A 13,027-nucleotide genomic window follows, 5' to 3' on the forward strand; every position below is an offset into this window, starting at 1 on the left:
TCCGACACTGGGTGGATGTCACTATGGCTCCCGAGGGACGCCCCCCCACGGCCGCTCCTCATAGCCCTGATGCACCTCTTCCCGACCCCTGTATCCCCGGCTCATCAGCAACAAGCAACACCTGACTACATGTCTGCACCCAGTAGCGTCGCTCTAAGGCTGCAGCAGCCTATACGAGGAACCATGCCAGTTTACGAGGGAAAACAAGGAAACATCTTTTAGGTAAGTAACCCATGGGGTATTCTGTGGGACCAAAGACTGTACAGCTATTACAGCCCAATGAGTGGTTTGTACTTGTAAACAACATAATAGGGAGAACACAGAACTGGGGCACAATACAGTACATATGGAGGAGGGGGGGGATCAGTAATTAACTTACAGATGGGGGATGAAACAGTCAAAATACCGACAACAATTGACAGATGGTCAAAATACCGACAATGTCAAAATACCGACATGGTCAAAATACTGACATTTAAAATGTTGAAAGGTCAAAAAGTAGACACAAGTTTTTGTTAAAAATGTGGTGTGTATGTCAACATAGGTCGACATGGACAATGTATAAGTGTACAGCGTCCCCTCGCATGGCTCGTGTTCAGGCACTATTATATTCCCCCTCCACGTCCACTGGGATGGTAAAGTATGAACAAGTCGGTTTCAATGAAAAAAATCATGAAAAATTTGTGTCGATTTTCCTGACCTGTCAACATTCTAAATGTCTGTATTTTGACCATGTTGATATTTTGCCTTGTCGGTATTGTGACTATCGGTCAATGGTTGTCGGTATTTTGACCGTCGAGATTTTGATTGTAGGTAAATTGACTGCATCCCGATGGAACACAATATGGAGCACACAGATATATGTATGTGTGTATATACTATATGTATGCAAACACACACAATTAAATAACCCCATCAGACCCCATATGCACAATATATATATATATATATATATATATATATATATATATGTATATATAGCAAAAGAAAAAATGCAGCAGCACTCGGAGTCTTAATGAAGATTAATTGTATTGAAAAAAACAATAGCCACCAATGTTTTGGGGACCGACCCGCCCCTTTGTCAAGGTGAGTTGACAAAGAGGCGGTTTGGTCCCCGAAACGTTGGTGGCTATTGGATGTTTTTTCAATACAGTTAATCTTCATCTAGACTCCGAGTGTTGCTCGGAGTCTTGATGAAGATTAACTGTATTGAAAAATTAAAGTATATTGTGAACATACAGTAGTCACAAAATGTTGTGACTTTGTGTAAAATACACTATTTCACTTTAAAAGTCCTTGTGTGTTGTCCCTTTTCTCTGTATACGTATTATGATGCAGTTCACCCCCAACCCACCTAGTGGTCACCTGCATCTCCCCTCCGGGAGGAAGTGGTGGTGGTGGTGGTGGGGGGGGGGGGGGGGGGCGGGGGGTTTGCAGGGTAGGGGGCACTAGGCAAATCACAAAAACAAGTTGTTCCTTGAAAGGGATCAGGGAACAGAGAAGTAAACCTCTTTGTGGGGGCACTCTTATAGTTGTAAATATGATAATTATTAAAACATAACTTTTATTTGTTTTCAAGTAAGATATAGTGTTTGTCTTTTCTTAAACAGGGTTTTTAATGTAATTTTTTGGATATTTTTATGTATTTTTTTTAAAATTAAAGCAAAAAAGGTGAGTATATTAATTCCCATGTAGTTGAGGTTTTTTATTTGGACAATTCCAACCTCTATATGTGGGTTTTACCCATGGGTGAAAATATTGTAAGCTGTGTAGCAAATAGATAATGCACAGCAAAATAATTAAAGAAAAAAATTAATTAATTAAAAGTGGTCAAAGTAATCTTATGACCACTATGGCACTGTAATAATTTAGACGGAGCTGTTTGCCTGCAGCATATTTCCCAAGGTGCCAGCTGGAAAGGTTATAACATTTGAAATAATGGAAGAGTCAAATATGCCCGTTACAGTTGGTAACCAATTGTCTGTCACATAATAATCTCCAGAGTATTCACTAAATATAATTATACGGACATTGAACAGATAGTATATTTGTTTCCTGTTGGAAGGAAAGGAGGAAAAGCCGGAAAGAGCAGTTCTGTTTAAGTAACAAAACTTATATCAAGTCACAATGTATCAGGATTATTTCTTCTGTAATCTAAGACTATTGTTGGTCCATCTGGAGCATATCATTTGCTGAAAAAACAATTATGATACTTTAAATGAGCTCAGTTCCCCTGTATACAAAGGGTATATTGTATAAATGTGTCATGTATCACTTGGTGGTCTGATTCCTTGAAAAAGTGACACAAAGATAACAGATTCAAACATTTACATTGAACTCAGTCCTCCTATGAGTAAATTAACCTGAAGTGCTGACTTAATGCAAGATGGCTCTGATTTAACATATGCTTAACCAATGATACTTTGATGCAATATCAGTCATTGGGTAAGATTAACACATTGATAATAAACAGGAAACCTTGTGAATAGTAAAGTAGCCCGTCCCGTGTGTCTGACTAACTTCTGCTGCCTTCCCATGTGTGTGCTGGCACACAGTAAATGGGAGGTGAGAGAGTTAATCAGGCGGCGGCGGGCTGAAGGAAGAAAGAGTGATTCTGCTGTCGTCCGCTGCGGCACCCCTCAGCCCTGTTAACAGGATGTCATTGCAGGGTTTGACAGGTGGTGCCGTGCAGGCGATGAGAGCACACTGAATACCTAGCGGGGAGAGAGTGTCCCCGTATGTAGCAGCCTCGGCAAGCGTCTCCGTCAGAGTACTTAGTGAGACACCACTGAGGTAATTTTAACAACTGGTTGTGCAGGAATACTCCCCTTCTTTTTCCATAGGGGGCACTAGGCTGAAGCTTTGCCTGGGGTGCAAAGAGATCTTGAACTGGCGCGGGTGAGATTGAAAGGCCCATTCTGCTTATGCACAGAACAGACCTTGCGCAGCAGCAGATTCCCAATAATCAGGAATCTGCATACATACCTCCCAACTGTCCCGATTTTCGCGGGACAGTCCCGTTTTTTGGGGACTGTCCCACCCGCGGGCCACAGTGTCCCGCGGTGGGGGGGGGGGGCAGTTGGGAGGCTCTGTCAATCGCTGCTCTGCTTAGCAGAGCAGCGGTGAATAGACGCTGTGCGCATGCGCACAGCGTCTATTCAGTGGAGTCAGAGGGAGAGGGAGCATGCCAGCTGCTCACAGAGCGCTGGGCATGCCCCCTCAGTGACGAAAACAGGGGCGTGGCTCGCGATCACGGGTCCTCCCGCGACGCCACGCCCCCTTTTCCATAAACCACGCCCCTTTTCGGGAACGGCTTTGCCGCGCGAGTGTCCCGCTCCACAAGGACAGAAAGTTGGGAGGTATGCTGCATACTGCAGCAGACTTGCAGTCAGGTCTGAATCTGGCACAGGGGGCCTAATTCAGAGTTGATCGCAGCAGCAAATTTGTTAGCATTTGGGCAAAACCATGTGCACTGCAGGGGTGGCAGATATAACATGTGCATAGAGAGTTAGATTTGGGTGGGGTGTGTTCAAACTGAAATCTAAATTGCAGTGTAAAAATAAAGCAGTTAGTATTTACCCTGCACAGAAACAAAATAACCCACCCAAATCTAACTCTCTATGCAAATGTTAAATCCGCCCCACCTGTAGTGCACATGGTTTTGCCCAACTGCTAACAAATTTGCTGCTGCGATCAACTCTGAATTACCCCCATTGTCTGGCCACAAAACTGTCAGGGGGCCATGTCCAAGTGATAATGTGCACACCATTATTTGTTGCCATGAATAGTGTAAATACAAATTATTTTAAAATAAACATTTCAAATGCCAGCATTAATATATGCTGCGGGCGCATGGCGCATCTTATTACCATATATGATAAAAGTGCATTGTACATCGCAAACACTATATCCCTTAAGAGAAAACAAGCAGTCGCGCACATAGGCTGAGGTTCAATGCACAGAGATGTGTATATTTGATATTAAAAGGGTATGCATACAATATAACATGTACAGTATATCATTCAGTTATAATATATATATATATATATATATATACTGTATATATGGTTACAGAGTTACAATTACACAAGAAGCAGTTATAGTTACATAAGGATCAGATACAGCTACAGCCAGCATACTTCACCCTATTTGCTCAATGCACAGTCCGCTCCATCTTTGAAACTGCACCAACAACAACTAAAAAACAGAGCTTCCTGTGTGAGGGGAAATACCTATATACTGTGTATTGGGGGAGGTACATGCCTGGGACTGAGTCTTCTGTTATTGGTCCAGGGGAGGGAAATCTCTTGTTCATGACGTGTTATTGGTCAGTTCATATGCAAGCAATGTCCAATTTGATGATGTAATTATAGGTGTTAGCCACTGGTTTCTTTCTGCACACATGCTGTCTTTAGGAAGTTCTTTGTATTTATACATTTGGTCATAACTAATCGTTGCAATGTGCTACAATCTATTCATAGCTATCAAATTAACACACACATTCTCCTGATCATTTTGACACTAAGCATGATATGTTTATCTTGTTCCGTTCCAATAATACATATCTATATATCTGATGTTATAACTCTTATATAAATACATTATAATGTCTGGTGCTTGACATGTTTAATTTATGTGTTGTATGGAATATGTGTTGAATGTATCTTTGTGGCTTGTCTGTGTGAATGCGTAGGCTACCATATATCGCTGTGCATGCTGTGTGTATGCGCACCCACAGAGACCCGTCTGTTTGGAGTTTGTATGTGTTGTGTATGTAATATTTTTGACTTCAACAATAGGTACACACAAATTCATGGTTCTCGCTGTACCCTTCTCGCTCTCTCACTCTGGTAAGTACATCCTTCTGCAGGATACCTCTCACAGCAACAGTCAGCTTGGCTGACTGCTCCCTTTCTATCCTGCACTGAATGCCATTTGGAGATAAACATGAAATTAAGCAGTTAGCATGCAGTAGCCAGTGATACAATTAGTGATGAGTTGTATAAAGAATGGGTGACGGGGTAAATGAGGGGCTAAGGGTGGGTACACACCTGAACAATGTCAGCATGATATGTCGCTTCCAGACAAATTGAAAAGACATATTGGCTGGATCATACAGTGTGTATGCCCAATTGTGAGATCCTGCGTGTCGCATGAGACATCTTCTGGTTGGCTGTGTTATGTGGCCAACCAGAGGATATTATGTACGATGCTGTGCTGCCGAATGCAGCATGGCATTCTACATCATGCCATTATCCCTTGCATCATGCAAATCTGTAGACACGGCACGATGCAGGGTCCTGCCACATGTCGGATTGGCCGGGAGCACATCACTCTGTAGCCGGCCTTAAGGCCCATACACACTGGCCGATATATCGTCCGTTCTCTTGAACGGCCGATATATTGCGGGTCCGTCGGCCAGTGTGTACGGCCGATACTCCTGTGAACTCCGTCGTTCACAGATGTATCGCGTCGGCCCCGCAGCACAGCCGGCGGCCAATATATCTACCAACATGCTGCGGCGGCCGGCGGTGATTGACAGCTGAATTGGGCGGGCGTGTGTACACGCCCGCTCAGTTCATGACGTCAGTTCCCGACGGATCAGGCAGTGTGTATGCTCAACACACTGCCCTATCCGTCCATAGATATATCTGCTGATCAATTGATCGGCAGATATATCTTTCAGTGTGTACCCACCTTTAGAGTTGATTTACTACATCAGCTGCTAGAATTTTTTTTTGTTTTTTCCATATGATTACCAAAAGCACATAAAAAAAGCTTTGGGCTCTGGCAGTCACCTTCCTTAAGCTCTTTAATTTTCTTGGATGTATGAAATCAGAACCCATTGATTTGAGAGTCCTGTAAGAATTTTCTCCTCCGTAACTTGAATTTTTTTTTTAATTATTTATTTTCTCGGGCCAATATAATAGGAATAAAACAGTACACATTTGCAAATGGATATAACAAAGTGGATCTTGGTTTTCCAGTAATGCACTCAATATGTGCAAATGCAAGAAAAACAGATATAGCAAAAATAAACTTCAGTCTGATTCCGATAATGGGGTAAATTTACTAAGCTCCCGATTTTGACCGAGATGGCGTTTTTTCATCAAAGTGTCATCTCGGTAATTTACTAAACTGAAATCACGGCAGTGATGTGGTCATTCGTAATATTTTGGAAGTTCAAGTTAAAAATCACGAATGAATACACCATCGGTCAAATTACGCCTGTTTAGATATGAATCTCGGTCATTTACTAACCATTCGTAATTGTAATTGCTGCCGTGAAAATGCATTTGCGGCCGCGAAAAATTACACATCGTAAAAAATTCCTAAAAAAAAACAACGCGCCAGCATTTGAAAAGTGTGTTTACATGTGTACTCAATTATCCATTACTCACACCTGAATGTTTGGCCCTATAAAAGTGTTCCAGGCACATTTTGAATTTCTCTCACTCTGAAATGGCGGCTGTGGTGTGTGCCAATGAATTTATGTTTGCTGTGGGATACCTTAGACTGCTCCATGAGGCTTCCAGGAATCAGGCCCAGGTAAGTGAACATGGTCAACAGGTTGTCCAGGTGCCGCGGAGGCTGCGCCAGCCTCGTTTTTTTAGAGGGCGTTTAAACTTAAACGCATTGTCCGATGATAGGGTCATACAGATGTTCCGCCTAAATAGAACCAACATTTTCCACCTGTATGACCTTGTCAAACTGGGCCTAGACCCTGAGACAGCACGCTCTCGCTCTGTCTCAGGCCTACACAAACTCCTGGCTGTGTTACACTTTATGGCTACTGGGAGCTTCCAGGCTGTGGCAGGCGACGTCATTGGTATCTCACAGCCCACCTTTTCAAGATATTTGAATCAGGTGAGTCTAAAAATACATATGCGGTTATGTGTAAGTATTGCTTCTGTAAGTACAAACAACACAGTATTGTATAGAATACCTAACATGACACTCACCTTAGCTTCTTTAATGTCCACTCAGGTTTTGGATGTGTTGGATCCACACATTAATGCCTCAATCTGCTTCCCTACCGAGGAGTCGGAGTGGCGTGCTGTCAGGGTAGCTTTCTATGAGCTTGCTGGCATGCCCAATGTGCTGGGGGCCATAGATTGCACACACGTTCAGCTGAGATCACCTAGGGGCCGGCAATACATATATACAAATAGACATCTGGCACAATCAACTAATGTCCAGGTGGTCTGTGATGCAAACTTTAAAATTATGAGTGTTGTTGCAGGTTACCCTGGTGGCTGCCATGACTCCTTCATCCTCAGTCAGTCATCGCTCTTCGATAAATTTGAGGACGGACAAATGCCTGATGGCTGGCTGTTGGGTATGTTAAAAATGTTTTGTGTGTATGTCTTTTAACCACAAACTCTAGTTTTGAGTAGGGGAAAGAATAATCTAACACATGTACTAATGTTGACTATATCTGTTTTTCAGGTGATGGGGGTTACGGCTGCTACTCTTGGCTCCTTACTCCATTGTCCCAACCTGATTCTCCTGCTGAACACAGTTACAATCATGCACATAAGGCTACGCGGAATGTGATAGAAAGATGTTTTGGTGTGCTGAAGTCACGGTTTTGGTGTCTGGATAAATCTGCAGGCCTTTTGTTGTATAGTCCCTCAAAGGTGACTAGAATTGTGTTCTGCTGCTGTTTTCTCCATAATCTGTGTTGAAGTCAACATCTGGCACATGATAAGGGAGAAAGCAGTCAGCAAGCAGAGGAGTTAGAACCATCTGGTGACAGTGTGAGTACATATGTAGGGAGGCAGGTACGGCAAGAAGTGATCCTGCGGTATTTTTCAGGTAAGTTTTTGTAGGATGTAATTATCCTTGACTAAACACTTTGCAATACTTTCTATTGTGTGTTTTGTTACTTACTGTTTGTTGTTTATAGTGGTGTGTACATTGTACTTAGTTTATGTTATAAATACCTTTTTCAGTCATTACCCATGAAAAACATACATACATACATAGCAGCTTCAACAATGTTTGAGACGGACACAGGAAGTTGTGTGTTTGTCAAATCCAAATTTTTATTGTTTAAATAACATTTGTCAAAATTGTTAATTTTTTCGCTTGTGTGTGCTGGGTGCTGTGCTTTGTGCTGGCTCTCTGGCACGTGCTCTGGATGAACGCCGAACAGGGGAGGTTACTGGCGTTTGGATAGGGGTCGTGGTCCCAGAGCTGAAGGTCACTTGTTGAGCTGCCATCAATGTTATGTTGTTGCTCAAATTATTAATGCTAGCATTCAGTTGTGTGTTGGTTGCAGTGTGGCTGGCTACAATCCGGGATAACGACTCATTCACAACCTGGTTGTGCTGAATGAGTTGAACGAGTGCCTGCTGATGGCGCTGTTGCTCATCAATGATGCGCGTTAAATGAGCCAGCATTTGGTTGTTGTCAGCCCTTATTTGCTCCATCGATGTTGCGATTCGGCCTACTTGTACAATCAGTCTGCCCGAGTTGCGACTAATGCGCGGTAGATGATGGGGCAGACTGGCAAGGTGTTGGGTATGTGCGGTCAGGCTGGCATTGCTTTGGGCCTGTTGGCTTGTCCAACTGGCCCAAAAGTCATCTGGTATTTGTGTTTGGGGTGGAGCTTGTGCCAGTTGTGGACTCATGGAGGCTTGGGGGATATCCTGCAGCTGTATTGGCTGGCTCGGGTCAACAGGTGTAAGTTGCAGTGTGATGGTTGCCTGTTGGTCTTGTCCCTGCTGGTCCACGTCGGCCATCAAGCTGGGCTCTGTATGGGGTGGCCAACATGCAATGTTTATTTTTCTATTAATTTATTTGCTAGTTCTACACATTACTACATTCATAATACTCCATTTTACAAGTTTTTTGACTTGTTTTTGTAAACTTATAATGTGTTTTTTCGCCAAAAACATATATACCATCACAGGCGTGCACATAGACAGACTTGAGTAATCCTCACCTAACTACCTCCCCTCCACAGCATTACAGTGTTATGTCACCTCCCCTGGCCACGATATAGACTGCTTACCTGGATAGTCCAGAGGAGCGGAGCAAGTAAGCAGTCTACATACCGGACAGGGGAGATGTGTGAACACTATAATGTGGAGGATTTTTTTTTTTTTAATTTTGGTTTTTATATTTATTTTAATGTGCACGTGTGTGGCCTAAATTTGTACAAATGTATGTTCTTTTTTAATAATGATGTTGGCGATATCAACCACTAAGACCTTGAAAAATTGAACATTTTCACCTTTAGCAATTGAAGACGTAACATCACATTGCTTGTTATGTCAAACATGTAATCTCAACTCCAACTCACAACATAGTAACTGTACTGTGTAGATTATTTGCTATGTGTTTAGTTTCTGTTTTGACTCACCAGATAACTGAGGTGATCGGGGCTCATCACTCTGTGGACTCGCCAATAGTGCCAGTGGTGGCTGGGGTGACACTGCAGAAATGCGCCGCCTGGGTGGGGAAGATGGAGCCGCAGATTCCGTGCCAAGACGCCGTGTCTTACTTGGCCTCCTGGGTAAGTGGCCCGAGCCCTGTGATGGGCGCCTTACAGGAGGTCGGCTTACAGAAGCAGAACCTATGAGAATATATAAACATTAATATTTTGTACTTCTATGTGTTTGCAGAATATGTGACTACAGTGAAGTCTGACCTGCAATCCCAGCATCATCCTGAGTTGTCTGAGGCCTGTCTGGCCGGCTGGTCTGTCGGACTGTTGAAAAAGTGGAGCAAACATTATTACCATGCTTTGTGTAAAAATTACAACTGCAAAGCCTTAGTGTACTGTAACCATCTATTAGGTATTCGAAAATAAACTAATTTCTGCTTAAGATCTTCGTGCTTCCTTAATTTGTGGTGTATATCAAAATGTACATGGTGTTGCACAAAATAAATCTGTTACATTTAAGAATTATGCGTCAGATATTGCATAGATTGACTACTTGCAAATGTTACCAAAATGTAATTTTGAATTAATATAACCTTTTTTTGGAAGTAAATAAATCAAATATTTTAAAAAACAATTAGATACAACACCGATGTCCAAGCAATATCGCAAAATTATTATGGCAAATACACATACCAGCAGGCATTGCACCTGTTTTAGCGCAAAAATATAAAAAAAAAACAGCCAAGGCAAGATGGAAAATGCCATTTCTAAACACAAACACACCTTAAGGGTGCATAGGCCTGCAATATCTGACCAACAATTTTTGCATCCTTTACCCTTAAAAAATGATTTAAAAAACATTTAGAGGACATTTAAATAAAAATATAACAAATCAAACTCACCATCCTGCGTGGGTCGGTCCGAATCCCGGACATGAGTAGCAGACACCACTTCTGCAGGAATCAATGCCCGCACAGGCTCCTCCCACTCCCGATAGGTTGCCCGGAAAGGGGGGCCACCTCCGGTTTTTCGGGCTGATTTTGCCTCTTTGGCCATCTTGGCCTTGACACGCCGCTTTATGTCATAGAACCTCTTGCGACACGTGTCCTCAGTCCGCCTCCCCACACCCTCACTATTGACGGCAACTATTACTTGCCCCCACAGGACAGACTTCCTGCGGGAGGACACCTTGCCAGCATCCTGACCAAACAATTGGCGATGGTGCTTCATCAGCTCACGCACCAACGCCATGTTTTCAGCATAGCTGAACTTAATATTCCTGCCAGTCTTGGTAGTGGTGCGTGGCTGCGGAGCCACAACACCATCACTATCACTGGAGAATACAGCAACAGGCACCCCCTCCTCCTCCTCCTCACTACCCCCCTCCACCTCACTAACAGCCTCCACCTCACTAACAGCCTCCACCTCACTAACAGCCTCCACCTCACTACCAGCCTCCACCTCACTACCAGCCTCCACCTCACTAACCTCCGCCACCACACTGACCTCTGAGTCTGACATGATGACAAACGACAAAAAACACTGAAAAATCAAAACACACTCCTCCACTACTACTACTACTACACACCACACAGCCAACACACACGCTCACTCACTCACAAACAATGACAAAAGACTTTAAAAAAAAAACAAGGACAAAAAAATTGACAAACTGAGAAAAAACAATACGACAAATATGACAAGACTACTTACACACACAGTACAGCACTCAACAATCACAAAACTCCTCTCCAAAACCTCCAAAAACTCCACCAAACTCACCAACTCCAAATACACCTTCCTCTCTCCTCTCCACTAGCTAAACCCACGAGGTGCGGTGTGTTTGGGGCGGTTTTATAGTAATATGCACAGACACTCCTCCTTCACGAATACAACCAATCACGGACGCGTGACAAAAACGAAACTTAGGACTAAAAACGCGGCAGCAATTTCTAAATCACTGCCGTAATAGACATGTGACGCAGTCGTAAAAATAAACAAAAACGCGGCCGCGAAACAACAAACGCGGCCGCATTATACAGCAGAAAACCACGAATGACATCGACATCGGAACAACAGAAAAACACGAATACGACAGCTTAGTAAATGAGTCGTAATCAATTCAAAAAGTTGCAATTTTACACTGTCGATGTCATTCGTGATTGAACTTTGACCTGAATCTGGAAAATACGAATCTTAGTAAATTTCCCCCATTGTATTTTATATGGAGGCTTAACATGGGGAAAAGAGGATAAGGAAAGGAGAGAGGACAGAGGGTGGTAGATACAGGTCCAGACAGACCTTATAGAAAATACAAATCTAAAAGAAACTAAACTGAAGACAGAAAATCACATGACACTGACCAGTTGGATAAAGAGGAACAATACTAGTTTTGTAACTAAAATAGAATAAATTAGTCTTCACTCATCCCACATGGCTCATGTGAGGCAGACAGTGTATATACATTAGTAAGAAAGTAAATGCTTTTGGCCTTCCCTAAAATCCTCATTAAACCTGCCCAAGTAAATCCCCCTTGTCATGAGTATAGAACAGGGATGGGCAATTATTTCAGTTGGGGAGCCACTTAAAACTTCCAGTGAATATTCGAGGGCCACACACAAAATATCTTGTATATACAATACCTATCACATAAAATGCTGTAAGATTTTTATAAAAAATATTTTTATTATACATTTTACAAGGCAAACAGAATAAGAAAATTAACACTGATACAATATAGAAAACAGTAAATGTCTAGGTAGAAGTACAAGGAACAGAAATGGAGGAAGAGGAGAAGAGAGTAAACCAGGGGCAGTAGAATAACAAACACTCAGGCCTTCGTACAATCAAAGTGAGTGTCAGTTTAAAAAAAAAAAGAATAACAATCAAAAGTGGAATAAACAATTATATAAAAGAGTCAGTGAGATGATTGAAACCTCTGATGCGCATTGACCAGAGAAGCGAAGTCAGGCATGGGTTAGCCCGGCGGTAGCACACCTCACCCTGCTACAGCACCAGCATGGGGCATATCATATGTAAGTGTGGTTATATATACATACAGTGTGTATGTATGTGCTCTATGTATGTGTATATGTAGGTGTGGCTGTGCTCTATGTGTGTGTTCTATGTGTTTGTGTGTATGTGTTATATGTGTGTCTTTGTGTGTGTGTTTACTCAGGGCCGGCCCGCCTGTTACGCGGGGTAAGCGGCCGAGTAAGGCTCCACAGTGAGGAGGGCGCCGGCAGCCTGGAGTGGATCATTCCTACCTGGAAGCCCATGCTGCATACATACCATCAGCTCTGGCAGTGGCTGCTCCTGCCAGAGACCAGCGTGAGGAGCACCAGCTGGTGAGGGGGACTGTGTGGCAAAGAGTGACAGGCTGTTCCCCATGTAACCGGGCATAGTTGTGACAGCAGGAGGTAGCAGGCGGAGTGCACGGCTGTCATGATCAGACCTTGAAAAGTGCATGGGAGGCACCCCCATTGCCGCTACATTCTGTGCCCCAAATTGGACATCTCACTTGTGGAGCTGGGAAGACGAGAGCCTGCAGATGCACGGGCACCATGCTGACCTCCGTGATTCTCCTTCTTCTGCCCCGGACTTTCTTCCTGCTGCTTGGAACTGTCACAGGTA

General features: G+C 43.2%; 1 protein-coding gene across 1 annotated transcript; it reads right to left on the reverse strand.

The window, feature by feature from the left end:
• Positions 1-8,078: 8,078 nt before the first annotated feature.
• Positions 8,079-9,806, reverse strand: LOC134957194 (uncharacterized). Its single transcript, XM_063938890.1, has 3 exons — positions 9,659-9,806; positions 9,371-9,583; positions 8,079-8,758 (listed from the first exon to the last, which is right to left on the reverse strand). The coding sequence occupies exon 3, from the start codon at positions 8,745-8,747 to the stop codon at positions 8,079-8,081; it is 669 nt and encodes a 222-aa protein (XP_063794960.1). The 5' UTR covers positions 8,748-8,758; positions 9,371-9,583; positions 9,659-9,806.
• Between the last annotated feature and the right edge of the window lie 3,221 nt (positions 9,807-13,027).

This window comes from Pseudophryne corroboree, chromosome 9 (genome assembly GCF_028390025.1).
Source record: "Pseudophryne corroboree isolate aPseCor3 chromosome 9, aPseCor3.hap2, whole genome shotgun sequence".
Lineage (NCBI taxonomy): Eukaryota > Metazoa > Chordata > Amphibia > Anura > Myobatrachidae > Pseudophryne > Pseudophryne corroboree.

Bases quoted from the DNA above. Each gene is read 5' to 3' on its own strand.
- LOC134957194 (XM_063938890.1), bottom strand. From the start codon at position 8,747: ATGGCCGACGTGGACCAGCAGGGACAAGACCAACAGGCAACCATCACA.